The sequence below is a fragment of the Equus asinus genome, chromosome 30 (assembly GCF_041296235.1).
Source record: "Equus asinus isolate D_3611 breed Donkey chromosome 30, EquAss-T2T_v2, whole genome shotgun sequence".
NCBI classification, from domain to species: Eukaryota; Metazoa; Chordata; class Mammalia; order Perissodactyla; family Equidae; genus Equus; species Equus asinus.
Genome location: NC_091819.1, coordinates 28,709,232 through 28,731,516, shown reverse-complemented (window position 1 = coordinate 28,731,516; position 22,285 = coordinate 28,709,232). Strand labels below are relative to the sequence as shown.

The 22,285-nt window shown below is 37.5% G+C and overlaps 1 protein-coding gene across 5 annotated transcripts in view; it reads left to right on the top strand.

The window, feature by feature from the left end:
- AKT3 (AKT serine/threonine kinase 3) overlaps positions 1-22,285 on the top strand; it is a 328,499-nt gene that overhangs the window by 183,980 nt on the left and 122,234 nt on the right. For all 5 annotated transcript variants that reach the window (XM_070501391.1, XM_044762924.2, XM_044762927.2 and 2 more), the window contains one exon: positions 1,962-2,093. In XM_070501391.1, coding sequence (XP_070357492.1) covers positions 1,962-2,093 — 132 coding nt within the window. The remainder of the gene's footprint in view (positions 1-1,961; positions 2,094-22,285) is intronic.

The following is a 22,285-nucleotide window of genomic DNA, read 5'->3' as shown; positions in this document are numbered from 1 at the left end:
CTTAATATTACCTCTTATTTGTTCAAATGACTCTCACTTTAACTATATTCTGTACATGTAGTGCTACATGTTTGATTTTTAGTTGAATCAATGTGTACTTTGTTATTTCCTCTGATATCTTTTGCTGCTTTTTATTAGAACTAGAGACATTATTGAAGGGTTAAGACATTAATGTATAACTTGACATTTGGAAAAATTATCAAAATCATAGGTAGCAAATAATGTTGATAACGAACGTAAGCATTCATTCATGAAATCTTTAGAATTTTATGTATATCTACATGACAGATATTGGTCTGTAGTTTTCTTGTGATATTTTTGTCTGGTTTTGGTATCAGAGTAATGATGGCCTCATAGAATGAATTGGGAAGTATTCTCTCCTTTTCAGTTTTCTGTAGGAGTTTTTATAGAATCGGTATCATTTCTTCCTTAAATGTTTGTAGTCTTCACCAGTGAAACCATCTGGTCCTGGAGTTTTCTTTATTGAAAGGTTTTTGACCATGAATTGAATTTTCTCAACAGATATAGGACTATTCAGGTTAAATGTTTCTTTCTGAATGAGGCTTGACAGTTTGAGACTTTCAAAGAGTTTTGTTCATCTCATGTACATTGTCGATTATCGAAATAAAGTGGTATATAGTATTCCTTGTGGTCTTTTTAATAGCTGTACAATCTGTAGTGATGTCACCTCTCTCATTCCTGATATTGGTAATGTGCATCTTCTGTCTTTATTTTCCTAACCAGTCTGGCTAGAAGCTTATCAGTTTTATTGATCTTCTCAACTTTTCTCTACTGTTTTTCTTTCTTTTAAAAATTTAATTGATTTCTGCTCTGATCTTTATTGTTTCCTTTATCCTAATTCTTTGGATTTAATGTCCTCTTTTTCTGGTTTCTTAAGGTGGAAGCTAAGGTCATTGATTTGAGACATTTACTTCAGATGAGTGATAAACAGAAAAAAATAGTTATAAAAGCGCACGAACATGTTTAATAACTTTTGAATGTCTACAGACCCAGAGACTTAGCTTGTTGTTCATAACCCCCCTTAAACTGACTTTAAATGTAAGATGCTAAAGTGAGCATACCCAGTTGTCTCCCCTTCCATTTAAAGCCCATTAAAATGACAGTAGAGAAATGTTTAAGAGGGACAAGTTCACAAAAAGGAAAAGCTGGCTAGAGGAAGAGTATTAGTAGATGAGCAATATCAAAATTTTGGAAGCTTGTGGAAGAATGTTCACAAATAAAGCAGAGCAGGAGCGCATTCACAGAGGGGGCTGTAGAGAGCAAGCAGCAGGTCTGCTTGGCAAAATCCTGGGACTCACCTGACACAGAAATGGGGATAAGAAATGACACTGAGAACAGGCAGATTGGTTAAAGGCACTCTTAGAGCTCCCTGACGTCCTGTTTTGAATTGCGCTGATTGCTTTCTCAGAAGTCGTACTATTTTCTTTCTTAGAGTTCTTTTCACTGACCTCTAGGATTATTTTCATCATTTCGTATACACGTCTTTTACAAAACTTCTAGGATTCTATCCTTATTTTGCTGGAGTACGTTCTCAAATAGTTTCTTCAAAAGTACTGCTCCCTTTGGTGTATTTGGAAATGTTTAAGGGGGACCTTTTTGATTTTCACATTGGCTGGGTATGGTGGCACTACTAAATCCTTAAAAACTTGCGTCTTTGAAAGTGAGTGAAAATAATTTTATTTTCCCTTTGCCCTTCTACTTGACTGATAGTTTGACTAGTTGAGGAATTCTAGGTTCACAGTTCTCCAGTATCTGAGAATTGCTTAAATTATTTCCGGCGTCCATGATTGCTGATGAGACAGTAATGCCGGTCCAATGGTAATTCATTTAAGGGTGCTTAGAAATTGGGAAAATTTACTTTTGAGTGAATCTTGCATATATGTTTACAAATAAATTACATCAAATGTTTCATATTGTATTTTTTGATTTGTATTTTTCAGACAATGAATGACTTTGACTATTTGAAACTACTAGGTAAAGGCACTTTTGGGAAAGTTATTTTGGTTCGAGAGAAGGCAAGTGGGAAATATTATGCTATGAAGATTCTGAAGAAAGAAGTTATTATTGCAAAGGTAATTAGTTACTAGAGTTGATTACTAAACTTTTGTTTGCATTGTATGCATGTGTGTGTGCTCATGCATGCACATGACTAAAGTGCAGAAATTTGATTAAATAACCAAAATGTTGATTGTAGCCTACTGCTACAGTAATCTGTATATTAATATTTATTTATAATGTTAAATCTTTCAAAAGTTTGTAATATTATCTGAATTTTATATACTGAAGCTCTTTTGAGGAGATAGAAGTATCCTATGTGTGTTTGGGAGAATGTTTTCACTATTTATTTGTGACCTATATCACTGATTACTCTAGTGTTGCTTTTTCATATTTTCCCCCAACATTCTGAATTTCTTATTAATAAATGAGAGTGATTCAAATAGTGTAGATGATTTGTAACCATAAATTATCCAGCTTGTATGACGTTGCATGGAAGAGCATTTTAATAGATTGGAAAATACTGGAATAATGAAACTAAAAGAAATGATACTTTGAAATTCTTTCAGGAGGCCTTAATCCCCTCCCCGATAACTTTAATCAGCTTAGACGTATACAGATAATTAACATGGTGATGAAGGGTGTTCTTTTTTGTGGGGTCTGGGGCGAGGGGGAGGTTGGCCCTGAGCCAACATCTGTTGCTAATCTTTCTCTTTTTGCTTGAGGAAGATTGGCCCTGAGCTAGCATCCATGCCACTCTTCCTCTAGTTTATATGTGGAACGCCGCCACAGCATGGCTTGATGAGTGGTATATAGGTCTGTACCCAGAATCCAAACCTGTGAACCCCAGGCCACTGAAGCCGAGCATGTGACCCTAACCACTACACCACCAGGCTGGCCCTCACTGTTCTGAATTGAATCCTAGTTCCCTCAATAGACAAATTTGATATACTTTACAAAGTTGCCCATGTTTTCTGTCTTGCTTAATTCAACAAATGGCATATAGTACTGTTGTTAACCTTCAGTTATTTGCGTGTATTGTTTCCTCATGTGGAGTATATTGCTCCACACACATTGTGAAGCTGTGCTACCCCCATCTTTGCACATTTGTTTCACTCTCAACTTCTTCACAAGTCAGTGTCTGGTGTTCGAGAGAACATTGCCCTTGGAGGCATGTTAGGCCTGGGCTCATATCCCAGCTTTGCATCTTCCACCTAATGACCTTTAACAGCCAGTTTTTTGGGGAGTACTGCTCCCTTAGGCACATTTGAAAGTGTTTGTGGGGGGCACATTTGCTTATCCCAATGACTCAGGGGGAAGGAAACTATTGCCAGGTACCAGGTAGAGGCCAGGCGTGCTGAATAGCCTGCACCTGTTGAACAGCCCAGCAGAGCCTTTGTGTTTGCAGATGGAAAATTTAATTTGTAAAAAGAATTCCTGGGGGCCGGCCCAGTGGCGCAGCAGTTGAGTTCTCACGTTCCGCTTGGCGGCCCAGGGTTCACCGGATCGGATCCCGGGTACAGACATGGCACTGCTTGGCACACTATGCTGTGGTAGGCATCCCACATCTAAAGTAAAGGAAGATGGGCATGGATGTTAGCTCAGGGCCAGTCTTCCTCAGCAAAAAGAGGAGGATTGGCAGCAGATGTTAGCTCAGGGCTAATCTTCCTAAAAAAAAAAAAAATTCCTGCACAAGAATATTATGAGGATTAGGATATTAAAAGTATTTTGCATAGTACTTGCCACTTATTATTAATTAAACTGATATTTTCTGGGAGGTAGTATAGTGTAGTAGACTCTGCCACTTACTAAAATATCCCTAACTTAATTACTCAGCTTTTTATGCCTTTGTTTTGTCATCTGCAAAATGGGGATAATCATAGTCCCCATCTCATAAGCTTGTTCTCAGGGTTAAATGAATGAATAAATAAATGTAGTAGCATTTGCCATCATTGTAAAATAAATTTAATTGCATTATTATTAAATAAAATTGAATTAAAATAGTGTTAAATGAAAATAAATATATATTCTTATAAATATTTGCTACTATTATTATTACCTACTATGTGTCAAGCATCAGGAAATATTTTCATTCTCTTTTTCCGTTTATCCCTTAGCCTCACTTGGATCCTGTCTTATCTCACTAATTAGTTATGCTTTTCTCAATGACTGTGCAGAACTGGGTATATTTTACAATGGATAGAATATCCTGATGGATGTAGTTCCTTGCTGCTTTCCCCGACAAGTCCATTTATCAGTTTCTTGAAAGAAAACAGCCTTATTCACAGCAAAATGATTAGCAGTATGACGTTTCAGAGTCTGACAACACCGAGAGTTTGAATCCTAATGTGCCCTTGTAAGAGCATCATATCAAAGAGTAAATGATGTCCGTATGTCTTATCGCTCTTGTCGTTAATCTTGATTACTTGAGTGAAGTGTTGTTTCCCAGGTTTCTCCACTGTACACTTACTATTTTTCTCTTTATAATTAATAAATATTTTAGATGAAATACTCTGAGACGACGCAAATATCCCTCTTCTTCTTCCTGCTAATTTTGACATCCGCCGGTGGATCTTGTCCACATAAGTTATTACTGTGGTGTTGTAATTATTTTCTATTCCCTCATCCTTTATGCATTTATTCTAAGTCAGTCTAACTAAAAGTTTGTCTATTTTTCGAAGAACCAACTTTTGGTTTCGTTGATTTCTCTGTTTTCTATTCTCTATTTTATTTATCTCTGCTCTAGCCTTCTGTCCCCTTCCTTCTGCTGGCTTTAGGGTTAGTTTGTTCTTTTTCTAGTTCCTTAAGTTATTAAGTTAGACTTTGGATTTGAGATCTTTCTTCTTTTTTAACGGAAATGTTTAGGGCTGTAATTTCCCCCTTAGCACTGCTTTCACTGCATCCCATAAATTTTGGTATGTTGTATTTTTGTTATCATTTATCTGTCAGTATTTTATAATTTAATTTCCCTTGTGATTTCTTCTGTGACCCATTGGTGGTTTAAAAGTGTGTTGCTTAGTTTCCACAAATTTGTGAATTTTCCCGTTTTCTTCTGCTTCTGCTCTCTAACTTCATCCCATTGTGGTTGGAGAAGACACTTGATAGGATGTCCATCTTTTAAATCTATTGTGACTTAATTTGTGGCCAGCACATGGTGTATCATAGAGAATGTTCCATGTGCATTTGAGAAGAATGTCATCTGTCTTGTTGGGTAGAGTGTACTGTGTGTCAGCTCCAGTTGGTTTATTGTGTTGTCCTCTGTTTGCTTACTTACCTTCTGTCTGTACTGAGAGTAGGATATTGAAGTCTCCAACTGTTGTTGTAGAACTATTTCTCCCTTTAATTCTGTCTAATTTTGCTTCACATATTTTGATGGTCCTATATTTAGATTTATTAGCTATATAAATGTTTGTAGTTGTTATTTCTTCTTGCTATATTGAACCTTTTATTAATATATAATGTGCTTTTTCACCTCTGGGAACCTTTTTTAAACAAATTTTGTCTGATAATGGTACATTCACCCCTACTGTGTCTTGGTTATTATTTGTGTGGGATATATTTATCCATCCTTTCACTTTCAACATATTTGTGTCTTTGGATCTAAAGTTTCTTACAGACAGCATATAGGTGGATCATTTTTTTAATCCATTCTGCCACTCTCAACCTTTTGACTGCAAAGTTTAATCCATTTAGATTTAAAGTAAACACTAACGAGGAGGGACTTCCATCACCTTGCTATTTATTTTCTGTCTGCTTTATAGTTTTTATGTCCCTCATTGTCTGCATTACTGTCTTCTTTTGTGTTTAGTTGATTTTTTGTGGTGAAATATTTTAACTTCCTTGTATATATTTTATAGCTATTTTCTTTGTGGCTGCCATAGAGATTACATTTAACATCCTAAAGTTATAACACTCTAATTTGGATATATACCACCTTAACTTTTGTAACATATAAAAACTGCTTCTCTACTGCCCCATCCCCACCCTTTTTAAGTTAAGATGTCATAAAATTACATCTTTATGCATTGTGTGTCCAAAACCACAGACTGATAAATTTTTATGTCAGCCTCTTAAGTCATGTAGGAAGAAAAAGTGGATTTACAAACCAAAGTCACAATAATGCTAGCTTTTAATATTGCCCATGTATTTCCCTTTACTGGAAATCTTTATTTCTTCATACAGTTTCAAGTTATTATCTAGTGTCTTTTCATTTCCACCTCAAGCATTTCACCCTTCAGCATTTCTTGTAGGGCAGTGTTCGTGGTAATGAACTCCCTCAACTTTTATCTGGAAATATCTTAATTTCTCCCTCACTTTTGAAAGTACAGTTTTGCCGAATATGGCATTCTTGGTTGACCATTTTTTCCTTCATCACTTTGAATATATCTCCTCTAGTGAGTTGGATGCCAAAGTTTCTGAGGGGAAAGCTGCTCATAATCTTACTGGAGATCCTTCATATGTGAAGATTTGCTTCTCTCTTGCTACTTTCAAGATTTTTTTCTTTGTCTTTAGCTTTTGACAGTTTGATTATAATGTGCTTTGGTGTGAGTGTCTGAGTTTATCCTGCTTAGAGTTCATAGAGCTTCTTGGATGTTTATATTTATGTCTTTTACCAAATTTGGTGAAGTTTCAGCCATTATTTCTTCAAATAATCTCTCTGCTGCTTTCTGTCCCTCTTCTCCTTCTGGAACTCCCATAATGCATGTGTTGGTCCATTTGACAGTGTCCCACAGGTCCCTTAGACTCTGTTCACTTTTCTTCAACTGTTTTTTTCTTAGTCACTCAGACTCTGTAATTTCTATTGTTCTGTCTTCAAGTTTGCTGATTGTTTCTTCTGCCTGCTCAAATTTGCTTTTGAATTCCTCTAGTAAATTTTTCATTTCAGTGACTGTACTTTTCAGCTCCAGTATTTCTCTTTGATTCCTTCTTATGTTTTCTGTCTCTCTCTTTTTTTTTTTAATTAATTTTTTATTGAGGAAGATTAACCCTGAGGTAACTACTGCCAATCCTCCTGTTTTTGCTGAGGAAGACTGGCCCTGAGCTAACATCGTGCCCATCTTCCTCCACTTTGTACGTGGGACACCTACCACAGCATGGCTTGCCAAGCGGTGCCATGTCCGCACCCAGGATCCAAACCAGTGAAACCCGGGCTGCTGAGAAGCGGAGTGTGCAAACTTAACCGCTGCACCACCAGGCCGGCCCCTCTCTCTTTTTCTAATATCGATGTTTTGTCATTAGATTAACCTTCCCTTCTGTCAGTCCTAAATGTCCAGTGGGTTACAGGTGCCCTGCGATTCACTGACTTGCTCACTCACTGTCTTAACTCATTCAGCAGACATCTATGGAATACCTGTTATATGCCAGGCCCTGTGCTTACCAGTAAGACTCCATCTTTGGCCTAAAAGAAAGCTCACAGTCTGGTGGGGATGACCAACTCATAAGTAGATAATTGTGGTGTATTTATATGCGAGAGTATGAGAGGAGCATGAAGGAGGGCCAGCAAAAGTAGCCAATGGATCAAGGAAGACTTCCTGGAAGAGGTGATTTGACCTTAGTCTTTTTTTGAGATGTAATTGACATATAACATTGTATTAGTTTCACGTGTACAACATAATAATTCAATATGTGTATATATTGTGAAATGGTCATCCCAATAAGTCTAGTTAAAGTCCATCACCACACATAGTTACAAAGTTTTGTCTTGTGATCAGAACTTTTAAGATTTACTCTCAAATTATACTACAGCTTTATTAGCAGCTTTCAGATTAAACTACAGTATTGTTATCTGTATTCCACATGCTGTACATTATATCCAAAAGACTTACTTATTTTGTAACTTGAAGTTTGTACCTGTTGACTGCATCACTCATGTTGCCCACCACTTGCCTCTGGCAACCACCAGTCTCTTCTCTGTATCTATGAGATTGGGTTTTTTCTTTTTCTTTTTTTTCTTAAATTCTACATATAAGTGAGTCTAACGGTATTTGTGTTTTCCTCTCTGGCTTATTTCACTTTGCATAATGCCCTCAGAGTCCATCCATGTTGTCTCAAATAGTAGGATTTCTTTCTTTTTTATGGCTAAATAATATTCCATTGTATCTATGTGTGTGTGTGTATACAGACACAAATATATGATATATATCACATATCACTTTGTTCATCCATTCATCCGTTGATGGGCACTTAGGTTGTTTTCATGTCTTGGCGGTTGTAAATAATGCTTCAGTGAACATGGGGGTGCACATATCTCTTCGAGATAGCGATTTTGTTTCCTTCAGATAAATACCCAAAAGTGGAATTGCTGGATCATATGGCAGTTCTATTTTTAATTTTTTGAGGAACCTCCATACTGTTTTCCATAGTGGTTCCACCAATTTACATTCCCACCAGCAGTGCAAAAATGTTCCCTTTTCTCCACAGCCTCAGCAACAATTATTTTTTGTCTTTTTGAAAGTAGCCATTCTAACAGATGTGAGGTGGTATCCCATTGTGGTTTTTATTTGCATTATCCTCATGATTAGTGACGTTGAGCACCTTTTCATGTACCTGTATCTCTGTATGTCTTCTGGAAGAATGTCTATTTGGATCCTCTGCCCATTTTTCAATTGAATTGCTTGTTTTTTGCTTTTGAGTTGTATGAGTTCTTTATGTTATTTTGGGTATTAACCCCTCATCAGGAAAATGTTTTGCAACTGTTTTCTCCTATTCTGTACATTGCCTTTTCATTTTGTTTATGGTTGCCTTTGCTGTGGAGAAACGTTTTAGTTTGATGTAGTTCTGCTTGTTGATTTTGCTTTTATTGCCTTTGCTTTTGGTGTCAAATCAAAAAATTATCATCATGACTGTCAAGGAGCTTACCTGCTTTGTTTTCTTCCGGGAATTTGTTTCAGGTCTTATATTCAAATCTTTAATCCATTTTGAGTTGATTTTTGTATATGGTGTAAGACAGTGGCCCAGTTTCATGCTTTTGCATGTGGCTGTCCAGTTTTCTCAGCACCATTTATTGAAGAAGTGTCCTTTCCCCATTGTATGTTCTTGGCTCCTTAGTCGTAAATTAATTGGCCATATATGGCATGGGTTTATTGCTGGGCTCTCTATTCTGTTCCATTGATCTGTGTGTCAGTTTTTATGCCAATACCGTACTGTTTTGATTACTGTAGCTTTGTAATATTGTTTGAAATCAGGGAGCCTGATGCCTCCAGCTTTGTTCTTCTTTCTCAAGATTGCTTTGGCTATTTGGAGTCTTGTTTCTTCTATTTTTGTGAAAAATGCCATTGGAGTTTTGATAGGGATTGCACAGAATTTGTAGATTGCTTTGGGTAGTATGGACGTTTTAACAATGTTCATTCTTCCAATCCATGAGCATGGGATATCTTTCTGTTGTGTCTTCTCCAGTTTCTTTCGTGGATGTCCTATAGTTTTCAGTGTATAGGTCTTTCATCTCCTTAGTTAAATTTATTCCTAGGTATGTTCTTTCAGTGCAATTATAAATGAGATTTTTTTAAAAATTTCTCTTTCTGATAATTCATTATTAGTGTATAGACATGCAACAGATTTTTGTATATTGATTTTGTATTCTGAAACTTTACTGAATTCGTCTATTAGTTCTAACAGTTTTTTGGTGAAGTCTTTAAAGTTTTCTCTATATAAGATCACATCATTTGCAAATAGAGACAGTTTTACTTCTTCCTTTCCGATTTGTATGTCTTTTATTTCTTTTTCTTGCTTAATTGCTCTGGCTAGGACTTACAATACTATGTTGAATAGAAGTGGCATGAGTGGGCATTGTTGTCTTGTTCCTGATCTTAGAGAAAAAGCTATCAGGTTTCACCATTGAGTGTGATGTTAGCTATGGTCTTGTCCTATATGGCCTGTATTATGTTGAGGTACATTCCCTCTATAGCTATTTTGTTGAGACTTTTTATCATAAATGAATGTTGATTTTCTCAAATGCGTTTTCTGCATCTGTTGAAATGGTCATATGAATTTTAGCCTTCATTTTGTAAATGTGGTGTGTCACATTGATTGATTTGCAGATGTTGAACTATCCTTACATCCCTGGAATAAATCCCACTTGATCATGGAGTATGATCCTTTTAATGTATTGTTTAGTTTTATTTGCTAATATTTTGTTTTTATTTTTTTTAAAGACTTTATTTTTTTTTCCTTTTTCTCCCCAAAGCCCCCTGGTACATAGTTGTATATTCTTCGTTGTGGGTCCTTCTAGTTGTGGCATGTGGGACGCTGCCTCAGTGTGGTTTGATGAGCAGTGCCATGTCCACGGCCAGGATTCGAACCAACGAAACACTGGGCCGCCTGCAGCAGAGCACGCGAACTTAACCACTCGGCCACAGGGCCAGCCCCTATTTGCTAATATTTTGTTGAGGATTTTTGCATCCAAGATCCAAGTTCATCAGTGGTATTTCCCTGTAATTTTCTTTTCTTGTAGAGTTTTGTCTTGTTTTGATATCAGGGTAGTGCTGACTTCATAAAATGAATTTTGGAAGTGTTCCCTCCTCTTCCTTTTTTGGAAGAGTTTAAGAAGGATTGGCATTAATTCTCTTTAAATATTTGGTAGAATTCGTCAGTGAAGTCATTTGGTCCTGGACTTTTCTTTGTTGGGAGGTTTTTGATTACTAGGAGGTGTTGATCCTTATCTCTTCAGTGATATTTCAATTTGTGCATACATCTTTTTTTTTTTTTAACTTTTCCACATCTTCTTATAATTCCTGAGCATCTTTAAGACAGTTTGTTTTAATGTCTTTGTTTAGTAAGTTGTCCAGGTCTTTCTCACGGACAGTTTCTGTTGCCTTTTTTCCTTTTTAGTGGACCACGGTTTCCTGTTTCTTGGTATACCCGGGGGGGTTTTATTGTTGAAAACTGGAGATTTGAATCTTATAATGTGTTAACTCTGGAGATCAGATTCTCCTTCCTTCCCCACGGTTTGCTGGGGTCAGCGTAAGGTGTAAACTTAAGGTCTTCTTATGTCTTTCTGAGCCTGTGTCTTCCTCTGGATGTGCACAATGACTTTCTAAATTTTCTTGTATATGTAGTTGCTTTTGAATGTCCTAGTTCTTAAATATCTGGTTACAGAAAGGGGGAAAAGAGAGAGGGAAAAAGCTGTTGAAAGGCTGCTGCTTCAGCTGGAGGGGGAGGAGCTTGCAAAGACTGCTGCCTGCCTATATGTCTGCCCTGTGTGATCAGCGGGTAGAACACAGATTCCTAAGACTTGGAGGACAAGGTTGTTATTGTCCACTCTGGCTCCTCTAAGCCTTGTTCAAGCTACTCCAGGAATGCACACACAGCTGCCTATTATAGGGCTGGATAGGAGGATGGGTAGCCACAACCCTACTAAGAGCTGAAAGTAACCAGAACTTCCCATCCAAGCCTTGCCCTACATGTTGCAAACCTTCAGTACACTCCAGAGTTCCAAAATAGGTACATCTGTTGGTTCTACCAGTTACTGTCCAGGTGGGGAGACAGATTCCTGGTGTTTCTTAAAGAGTGTTCTTTCTCCTCCATTTATTTATGTATTCAATTATTTATGTTAGTACAGAGTCATGATATTTATTTTATTCTAAAGATTATAATCCTATACTATCACTTAATTTATGATTAAAATTACTTTAGCTATTTGGAGCTCATTAGGTTGTTTCTGTGCCATTTTGACATACCTTTATCTTTATTTTAGCATCACCTAACTTTTTGGCATCACAAGATTCCCCATGCTCCTGTTGTATTTTCCCTACTCCAGCCTTGGACTTACTATTTCTCTAAGGATCCCTGCTTTGAATCCCTTATTTTTTACAGTTATAGAGAATTTTATGATTTTATGGACTTTGAAAGCACTTAGTATAGTGGTAACATGAATAGAGCACAGCATATCCCAGTCCAGAACAGGCAAAAGAAAGTAATTTAGCTGAGGTGGAACTGTCTACCTGATAAAGCCCCATAGAAATGCCCATACTTTTTTTTTTTTTTTTAGCAACTCTTGGAGCTGGGAGAGGATAATGAAGTAACATACAGGGTTTTAACTTACTTTGATCAGAATAGCTGGGTCGCTCTCATCCCACTCATATCCCCAGCCATACACAGTGATTGGGTACAGTGTTCATTTCATCAGGATAAAAGTAGAACTGTCCTTCTTACCATTGTTATTGAGTAGTCTGTCTTAGGTAGGCTAGGTTCCCTGGTATGGCAGTTGACACCTTGTTTTCTTGGACATTTCTGGGGGTCATAGTGGAGTAGTTAAATTGCTTTTCAGTTCCATATCTCATACGCTTAAAATAAAGTGCGCCAGTATATGTTTCTTAATCCATGTAGTAGAATTTATTTTCTGGTTTCCCATTCAGCAAGGGAACCCATGCTCTGTCCATATACCTTGTTAGTCGTTCACACATATGAACAGACTACTGAGGATCACCAAACAGATGAGAAAAATCTGAGAGAGAATAAAGGAGAAGAAACAGAGGACCAAAAGAATAGTTGATCTTAGTGAAACAGAGACAAAATAGAGAATAGATGATAATCTAACAATCTCTAATTAGTATTTGTAAAGAAATGGGAAAAGATATTGCACATGTGAAACAAAAACAGACTGAAAAAGGAGTAGAGTGCAAGAAAGAGGAATTGTGCATTTAATGTACGATTGCTGAAATAAGAGATTTAGTTGGGAGGATTAGAAACAAATTTGGGAGAATATCTCAGAATGAAAAGCCAAGAATATAGAAATGGAAAATATCGACAGATTAGTTAGGACATGAAGACTCAATCAAGGAAATTCAATGTCTGTAAGGATTTAAGGGAAGAAAGTAGAGAGAAGAAGAACTAATCAAAGGAGATAGAATTCATCAGAGCTGAAGGAGTCTTCAGATTGGAAGGGTCTGCTAAGCACTGAGCAAAATAAAATAAAAGCAGACCCCTACACACTCTTACATCTTCAGGAAATTTTTGAACCTTAAGCTAAAAAGATAATCTTAAAAGCTTTCAGAAAGCAAGAAACAGATTACCTCCCCACAAAGGAATGACAGCAAAGTTGCTTCACACTTCTTTTAACAAAACTTAGAAGGAAATTCAAAAGAGAGTCAGAGATGGAGCCCATGAAATAATAGAACTAAAACTTGGTGCAATGATAAGAAAATCTCAAAGGTGATATATGTATAAATAGCCAGCCAGTCTATATTAGATTATTTGACTAAGGTTGATTCTAATGGTAGAATAAAGAAGGAGGAAGAAAAGGGACTTAGGAACTTCAAGAAAACAAATATTTGTTTCAGAAAGACATAGTCCAGGTGTGAAGGAAAATGAAATATGGAATCATTATAAGCAATGGATGTAGGATAAGAAAGAGACAATTTGGCCCAGACAATGAAGGATTATCCTTTGAGGAGCCCAGGATTATTGATGTAGAGTAATCTTTCATTCATTACTGGCCTTGCCATACTTTGATTCTGCTGTAAGTGATATTTACTTACTTATAATACTGCAAACAGTAGGTTGGTGTTCAGTTTTCAAAATCAATCAATCGACAAAGCACGCAAGACTTAATTATAGTCACAGAGCAGACTGCAAATGTTATAAATCCTGTTAGTGTAAAAGAAATGGTATAGTTGATGGACGCCAACTGAAAACATTTGCTACTCTTAAAGAAAAAGGAAGGATGACTCTGGGTCCAGAGGCATGGGCAAAGAGCCAGAAGCCACTGGGGCCACTACAGACCAAGAGGCCTATGGAACCCCATCAGCCTTGACAGTAGAAACACAAATACAGAGGATTTCTCAAACCTTGGAATCTAAAGGAGTTTCCCCTGCTGAACTTGCTTGAGATCGGTCACCCCTTTATTTCTTCCAATTTCTCCATTTCAGAATGGGAATGTCTATTCTATGCCCATCACACCATTGTATTTTAGAAGCAGGTAACTTGTTTTCTGGTTTAAGAGGTCCACAGATGTAGAGGAATTTTGCCCCAGGATGGATCATACCCACTGTCTCTCCGGTACCTGATTTCCATGGTGAGATTTGGAACTTTTGAGCTGCTGATATTTAAATTAGATTTTAGACTTAAAGTTGATAGTATAATGAGTCAAGGTTTTGGGGGATGTTGGGATGGGGTGAATGTATTTTGCATGTGAGACAAAAGCAAATTTGGAGGGGTTTAGGGGTTTGAACTGTAGTGCGTTGGATGCTGACCTCCAAAACAGTATGTCCACATCCTCATTCCTGGAATCTGTGAATGTTACTTTATTTGGAAAAACGGTGTTTGCAGATATAATTAAGAATCTTGAAATAAGGAGATCATCCTCAGTTTTCCGAGTGGACCCTCCATCCGGTGACAAGTGTCATTGGCGTAAGGCTGAGGGAGGTTTAGTGCACATGGAGGAAAAGGGAAGACAGTGTGAAGATGGAGGCAGAGATCAGAGTGATGGGCTCCACAGCCAGGGGCTGCCGGGAGCTTCCAGGAGCTAGGAGAGAGGTGTGGGATGGATTTCCCAGAGCTTCTCGAGGGAGCACAGCTCTGCTGGCCTTTATTTTGGACTTCTGGTCTCCAGAACCGTGAGAGAATAAATTTTTGTTGTTGTAAGCCAGCAAGTTTGTGGAAATTTGTTGCAGCAATCACAGGAAGCTAATACAGTCAAGTACCCAGAAATAAGAACTTTTCTGCCTTTGGAAAGGATGTGCCGAACCAGATTGCGTACAGCAATAGTAGTCTGCCTGACACCTCTCCCTCAGTCCATTCCCCTTCATATAGGATTGAGTTAGTAGTTACAGAACTAGTGAGCTATCTTGACCACTAGGCAGTACAGCTGCATTCACTGTCAACCCCAGTTTTCTTAGATGGGGTGAAGACACAATCCATCCATCAGGCCATCAGGAATTCTGGCATAATGGTTTAAAGGTATAGTTACAATTTCTTGCTACGCTCTGAGTCCTGCTTCCAGCACCCACAGGAGTAGCCCTGGTCCCAGGATCACTACATCAGGTAGGAAGAAAGTAAGTTGTGACGTGGGGAAGAGCTGTATAGTCATGACAGCTTCCTCTCCCTCCCCCTCTTTCCCGTGTTTTCCAGAAAAGTAGAGGAATCTATCAAGCAAGGACCCTCCTTCAGTCCTCCTCGTGTTCAGTGTGAGCACACGTTTGCGAAGGCATGTATACCAGCCGTTCATGTCTTTGTCTCCTCCCATTTTAGATAGCAAATGTTTCAGTTTCACATTCCAATTCTTTATCAGATTATTACTCTGAGGATGATATGTAACATGAATGTCTGTTTGATACAATACTTTGCTCATTGTTGGACACTGTGGGCTATAAAGTATGTTCCTTGGTCTAATGACATGTAACTTGGTAGCCCAAATTGGTATGGTATCTTCCATTCCAGTCTTTTTATAGTGTTCTGAGCTTTTATCTACCACTAAGTGTACAAAGCCCAGTCCAGAGGAAGTGCCTGTTCCTATCAGGCCCCATTAATAGCCTTCGGGAAATACTGGTAGTGGTCCAGTGTAGTGCACTTGCCAGCTGTGTGCGGTGGGCAGGGACTTCCTCCCAGGCTTCTGCCCCAGAGTCCTCTGCACTCTCTTTCTCTCTTTCTGGCAGACTGGATAGTTCTTAGTGGCGTTTTGTGCCTCAGAGGGTGTAAGAGGAATATGTTGATGGTCACCCCTCTCCGTGTTACTTCACCTCCCCTTGTATGTACTCATTTTATGAACCCAGATGGCCACCTCAAACAAGCAAACTAGGATGTTCACTTCTGGTTCCAGTGACCCTCTAATCCTGGAAGAAGGTTCTTCTGATGGATATCAAAATATCCTACCCTAATGCACCTGTTAAATTCCCATGATGATTTCCATAGGACTGTGCCCATTGGTGGAATGCAAGGAGTCCGTCCCTTTAATAGTCTAGTTTTCCATTGTTTATCAGCCTCGCCATATGGCTAGGCAAATGGCGAATGCCCATTCATCAGTATACGTCAAAATATCAGGGCTCTGGTTTTTTAATTCTTCCATCACTGCAAGGAAAACAGTGTGCTGTTGAGCCCCCTGAGCTGATTTGTTCTTCTTTTCTTCAATCAGAATTCTACATCAGTCAGTCAGTGTTGTGTCAGCCTTCCAAACAGGAGGCTGTCTGTCCACCTTGGAATTGCTGTCGGTAAACCAAACGACATTTTGTTGGTCATTTGAGAGCTGTTCATTGAGCAATGCCCTCTGAACAATAGGATGTAGTGATAGGATCTGGCAGCATCTCCAGTGGTTCTAAAGTTGGTCTAGAGGAAAAGAGATTACCTGCGTCTGAATACGATGAGTACTTCCTTGCGTTCCACCAATATCGTATTCCTGTTAAACCATTTCCATTTTATTGTAGAACTTTTCTGGGCACTGCCTGCCTTCTTGGAGTATTTCTCCTACATTACCCAAGACATCTGGGTATTTCAGGTTTCAAGATTGTATTATGTCCGTTAGTCACAGAGGCAGACTGAGGATTCGAAGTCCCCTCATTGTCGTCTTTGCCTCCTAGCTTTTTCCTTCCTTCAAATTAGGGTAAATAGAAAATATTTGTTTAGGGTCCTTCAGTGTTGGGGGACCAGCAAGGGCTCCTGTCAGTCCACTCAACCTCTAATAGTGCTACATTAAGACCTTTGTGTCAGCTCATCAATGTCCACTTTATTCATCCCATTCCTTAGTATTTTATGATTTATAACTTTTACCTTACTGGAATGACTGCCTTGAACATCTCTTTGTCTTTCCGCATTCTTTTGTGAATCACTCTGATTTTCTTAGCATCTGTAAGACCTATAGCAAGAAGCTGAGACAACAAATCTGATGTGACTTCTTTGATCATTTTTGCAGCAGTTAGGTTGCATGGAAAGCCTGTGTTAAAAGGTCCCACGAAGATACAGTATTTACCATGACCTGGGTAAAGGGCATGTTAAGTCGATGAATATCCTGATCATCATAAAGCCAGTTCAGCATGGCTTGCATATGTAGCTTATTACCCACGTCATGTGGGAAGTGCCACTTTGCATTTAAAGGAAGGGAAGGGTACAAACTTCTCAGAGTAAACAAACTTTACAGCAGCTTCTATCTGGTCCACCAGGCTAGCTGTCCCCTTGGGAACAACCTGCTGTGTGTTTGGATCATATATAGCCATCTGTGATTGTTCTGTAGTAGGCTGTGGGTCCTGCATCAATCCAAACAGGCTTCTCCATTCTGCAGCATTCCAAGATATTAACCCTAAATTAGTAACTCTCACAGTCCATTTCAGTAAAGCTTTTTAAGACCCTTATGAGACCAATTCATAAATTGAGATAACTCCTTCACACTTTCTCTCTGGGTTCAGTAGTTTCTTCGTTTTGCTCCTTTGCCACATGGCCTACCTTTGTGGTGACCAGAGCCCATAGAAGTACTATCTGTTGTTTCTAGTAACTTTCCCGTTTGGTAATAGCCTGAGGCTAGTGGCCGAGCTCAGACTGGCTGAAATCTGAGCTTTATGAGTGCTGAGATTCATCCCAATACTCTCCCTTAGTTTCATTTTAGCTATTAGAGAAACAAAAACTACCAATGAACTGTATATTTAGCTTGTTTCTCCTTATTTTACATTTCTTTATGTATCCAGTAAGTAACTTAGCACAGTACAGCTGCTGTCGAATACCATGGGTGACTCAGTACCCACTTAGGTAGGCATCAAAGCTTCATCACCACCTGCCTTGTCATCCTTCCTTTTCCCAAAGTTTTTGCCATGCTTAGTGAGTCAGAGTTGTTTTAACAAATCCTTTGTCTTATCCAAGAAATCACTGCCAAGACCAGTGTCAGGGAGATTTTTCCTATGTTTTCTTCTAGGATTTCTACAGGTTTTACGTCTTTAATCCATTTTGAGTTAATTTTTATAAGTAGTATAAGAGAGGGATTCAGTTTCATTCTTTTGTACCTTATTGTTTTGCTTACTATACTGTTTTGATTACTATAGTTTTGTAATATAGTTTGAAATCAGGAATTGTGATGCCTGCAGCTTTGTTCTTCTTTTTCAAGATTGCTTTGACCTTCAGGGTCTTTTTTGATTGCATACAAATTTTAGGATACTTTTTCCATTCTCTGAAAAATGATATTGGAATTTTGATAGGGATTTCGTTGAATTTGTAGATCTCTTTGGGTAGTTTGGACGTTTTCACAATATTAATGCTTCCAATCCAAGAACACAGGTTATCTTTCTATTTGTGTCTTCGCCAGTTTCCTTCATCCATGTCTTACAGTTTTCAACATAAAGGTCTTTTACTTCCTTGGTTAAATTTATTCCTAAGTATCTTATTCTTTTTGTTCCTGTCGCAAATGGGATTGCTTTCTTAATTTTTCGTGCAGATATTTTGTTGTTAGTGCATAGAAATGCAACCTATTGTCGTATGTTGATTTTGTATCCTATAACTTTTCTAAATGTATTTATTAGTTGTAACATTTTTTGATGGACTCTTTAGGGTTTTCTGTATATTAGATCATGTCATCTGCAAACAGGTAAGTTTACTTGTTTTCTAATTTGGGTGTCTTTTATTTCTTTCTTCTGCCTAGTTGCTACTGCTAGGAATTCCAGTAGTATGTTGAATAGAAGTGCTGAGAGTGGGCATCTTTGTCTTGCTCCTGATCTTAGAGGAAAGGCTTTTTTGGTTTTTTTTTTAGATTTTATTTTATTTTTCCTTTTTCTCCCCAAAGCCCCCCAGTACATAGTTGTATATTCTTTGTTCTGGGTCCTTCTAGTTTGGCATGTGGGACGCTGCCTCAGCATGGTTTGATGAGCAGTGCCATGTCTGCGCCCAGGATCTGAACCAACGAAACACTGGGCTGCCTGCAGCAGAGTGCGCAATCTTAACCACTCGGCCACGGGGCCAGCCCTGAGGAAGGGCTTTTAACTTTTCACCATTGAGTAGAATGTTAGCTGGGGGCTTGTCATATATGGCCTTTATTGTGTTAAGGTACATTCCTTCTATACCTAGTTTGTTGAGAGTTGTTATCGTGAAAGAATGTTTAATTTTGTCGAATGCTTTTTCTGCATCTATTGAAATGATCATAAGATTTTTATACTTTATTCTGTTAATACAGTGTATCACAATGATTTGCATATGTTGAATTGTCTTTGCATCCCGGGGATAAATCCTCTTGATCATGGTGTATCGTCCTTTTAATATGCTGTTGAATTCAGTTTGCTAGTATTTTGTTGAGGATTTTTTGCATCTATGTTCATCAGAGATATTGGTCTGTAATTTTCTTTTCTTATAGTGTGCTTGTCTGGCTTCAATATGGGAAATGCTGGCCTCATAAAATAAGTTTGGAAGGGTTTCTTTTTCTTCAATTTTTTGGAAGAGTTTGAGAAGGAGTTTAAATGTTTCATAGAATTCACCAGTGAAGCCATCTGCTCTTGGGATTTTATTTGTTGGGAGATTTGTGATTAGTGATTCAAATTCCTTTCTCATTATTGATCTGTTCAGCTTTTCTATTACTTCGTGATTCAGTCTTGGTAAGCTGTATGTTTCTAGGAATTTATCTATTTATTCTGAGTTATCTAATTTGTTGGCATACAATTATTCATAATAGTCTTTTATGATGCTTTATTTCTGTGGTATCAGTTGTAATGTCTCCTCTTTCATTTATAATTTTATTGATTTGAATCATCTCTCTTTTCTCCTTTTTGCTAAAGGTTTGTCAATTTTCTTTATCTTTTCAAAAAACCAACCCTTACTTTTGTTAATTTTTTTCTGTTGTCTTTCTAGTCTCTCATTTATTTCTGCTGTAATCTTTATTGTTTCCTTCCTTCTGCAAACTTTGGGTGTAGTGTGTTCTTTTGTAGTTCCTTAAGGTGTAAGATTATGCTGTTTATTTGAGATCTTTCTTTTTTCTTAATGTAGGTGTTGATAGCTGCAAACTTCCGTTTTAGAACTGCATTTTCATGTGTTCCATAGATTTTGGTATGTTATGTTTCCATTTCCTTTGTCTCAAGATATTTTTTGATTTCCCTTTTGATTTCTTCTTTGACCCTTTGGTTGTTCAGAAGTGTTTTGTTTAATTTCCATATTTTATTTGTGAATTTTCTAACTTTCCTCTTGTTGTTGACCTTTAGTTTCCTACCATAGAGTTTGGAAAAGATACTTGGTATGATTTCAGTCTTCTTAAGTTTATTAAGACTTGTTTTGTGACCTAACATATAATCTATCCTGGAGAATGTTCCATGTGTGCTTGATAAGAATGTGCATTGTGATGCTGTTGGATGGAATGTTTTGTATGTCTGTTAGGTCCATTGGTCTAAAGTGTAGTTCAGGTCCATTATTTTCATATTGATTTTCTATCTGGATAATCTCTCCATTTTTGAAAGTGGGATATTGAAGTCTCCCACTATTATTGTACTGCATTCTATTTTAGCCTTTATATTGGTTAATAATTGTTTAATACATTTGGGTGCTCTGATACTGGGTGCATATATATTTACAATTGTTTTATCCTCTTGATGAACTGACCCCTTTATCATTATATTATGACCTTCTTTGTCTCTTGTTACAGCTTTTGACTTGAAGTCTGTTTGTCTGATATAAGGATAGCTACCCCTTCTCTTTTTGAGTTTCCATTTGCATGGAATATCTTTTTCTATTCCTTTGCTTTCATCATATGACTCTCCTTAAAGCTTAAGTGAATCTCTTTTGGGTAGCCTATAGTTAGATCCTGTTTTTTTATCCATTCAGTCACTCTGTATCTTTTGATTGGAGAATTTAAACCATTTACACTTAGAGTAATTATTGATAATTAAAGACCTACTATCACTGTTTTGTTAATTGCTTTCTAGTTGTTTTATAGTTCCTTTCTTTCTTTGTGAATTGATTTTTTAGTGGTATACTTTGATTTTTTTCTCTTTATCATTTGTATATCAGAGTTTTTTGCTTTGTGATTACCATGATGTTCCTAATACATCATACAGTTAGAACAGTCTATTTTAAGTGGATAGCAACTTCAGTGGCAGAAAATGGTCCTACACATTAATTTACCCCTCCCCTAACACTTTATGTTATTGATGTCCCAATTTACATCTTTTTATATTGTGTATCCACTAACAAAATATTGTAGCTAAAGTTATTTTTAACACTTTGGTCTTTTATCCTGTATGCTAGAGGTCAAAGTGATTTACATGCTACCATTGCAGTTTTAGAGTGTTCTGAATTTGACTGTATACTTGCCTTCACCAGTGACTTTTATACGTTCATACATTTTCATGTTACTGATGAGCATCTTTTCATTTTACCTTACATTTCATGTAAGGCGGGTCTAGTTGTGATAAATTCCCTCAGCTTTTGTTTTTCTCTGAAAGTCTTTATCACTCCTTCATTTTTGAAGGACAGCTCTGTTGAGTAACATATTCTAAGTTGGCAGTTTTTTCTTCGAGCATTTTGAATATGTAATCCCACTTTCTCATAGCTGTAAGCCTTCTGCTGAGAAAGTGGCTGATAGTCTTACTGGGGTTCCCTTGTAAGTGATGAATATATTTTCTCTTGCTGCTTTCAAAATTTCCCCTTTGCCGTAGGTTTTTGAGAGCTTGATTATAATGTGTCTTAGTAAAAATCTCTTTTGGTTGAATCTGTTTGGGATTCTTTGAGGTTTGCGTACCTGTATGTCCACATCTCTCCAAATTTGGGAAGTTTTCAGCCATTATTTCTGTTAATAAGTTTTTTGTCCCTTCCTCTCTTTCTTCTCCTTCTGGGATTCCCATAATGTGAACATTGTTTCACTTTGTGGTATCCCATAATTCACTTAGGCTTTCTTCACTCTTTTCATTCCTACATCTTTTTTCTCCCCTGACTGGATAATTTTAAGAGGTCTGTCTTTGTGCACCTTCTTTCTTCTGCTTGATTGAGCCTACTGTTGAAGCTCTCGATTGCATTTTTCATTGCATTCTTTGTATTCTTTAGCTTCATCATTTCTATTTGGTTCTTTTTTATGATTTCTGTCTCTTTATTGAACTTCTTGTTTTGTTCATGTATTGTTTTTCTGAGTTCATTTAGTTGTCTCTCTGTTCTCTTGAATCTTCCTGAGCTTCCTTAATTACTTTGAATTCTTTTTCAGATAACTCTCAAATCCATTTCTTTGGTGTCAGTTACTGGAAAATTATTGTGTACTTTTGGTAGTGTCATGTTTCCTTTTTTGTATGTTTGTAGTGTCTTTATGTTGATATCTGCACATGTGAGGGAGCAGTCACCTTTTTCAGCCTTTTCCAGCCTTTTCAGACTGGCTTTGGTGGGGAAGGACCTTCAC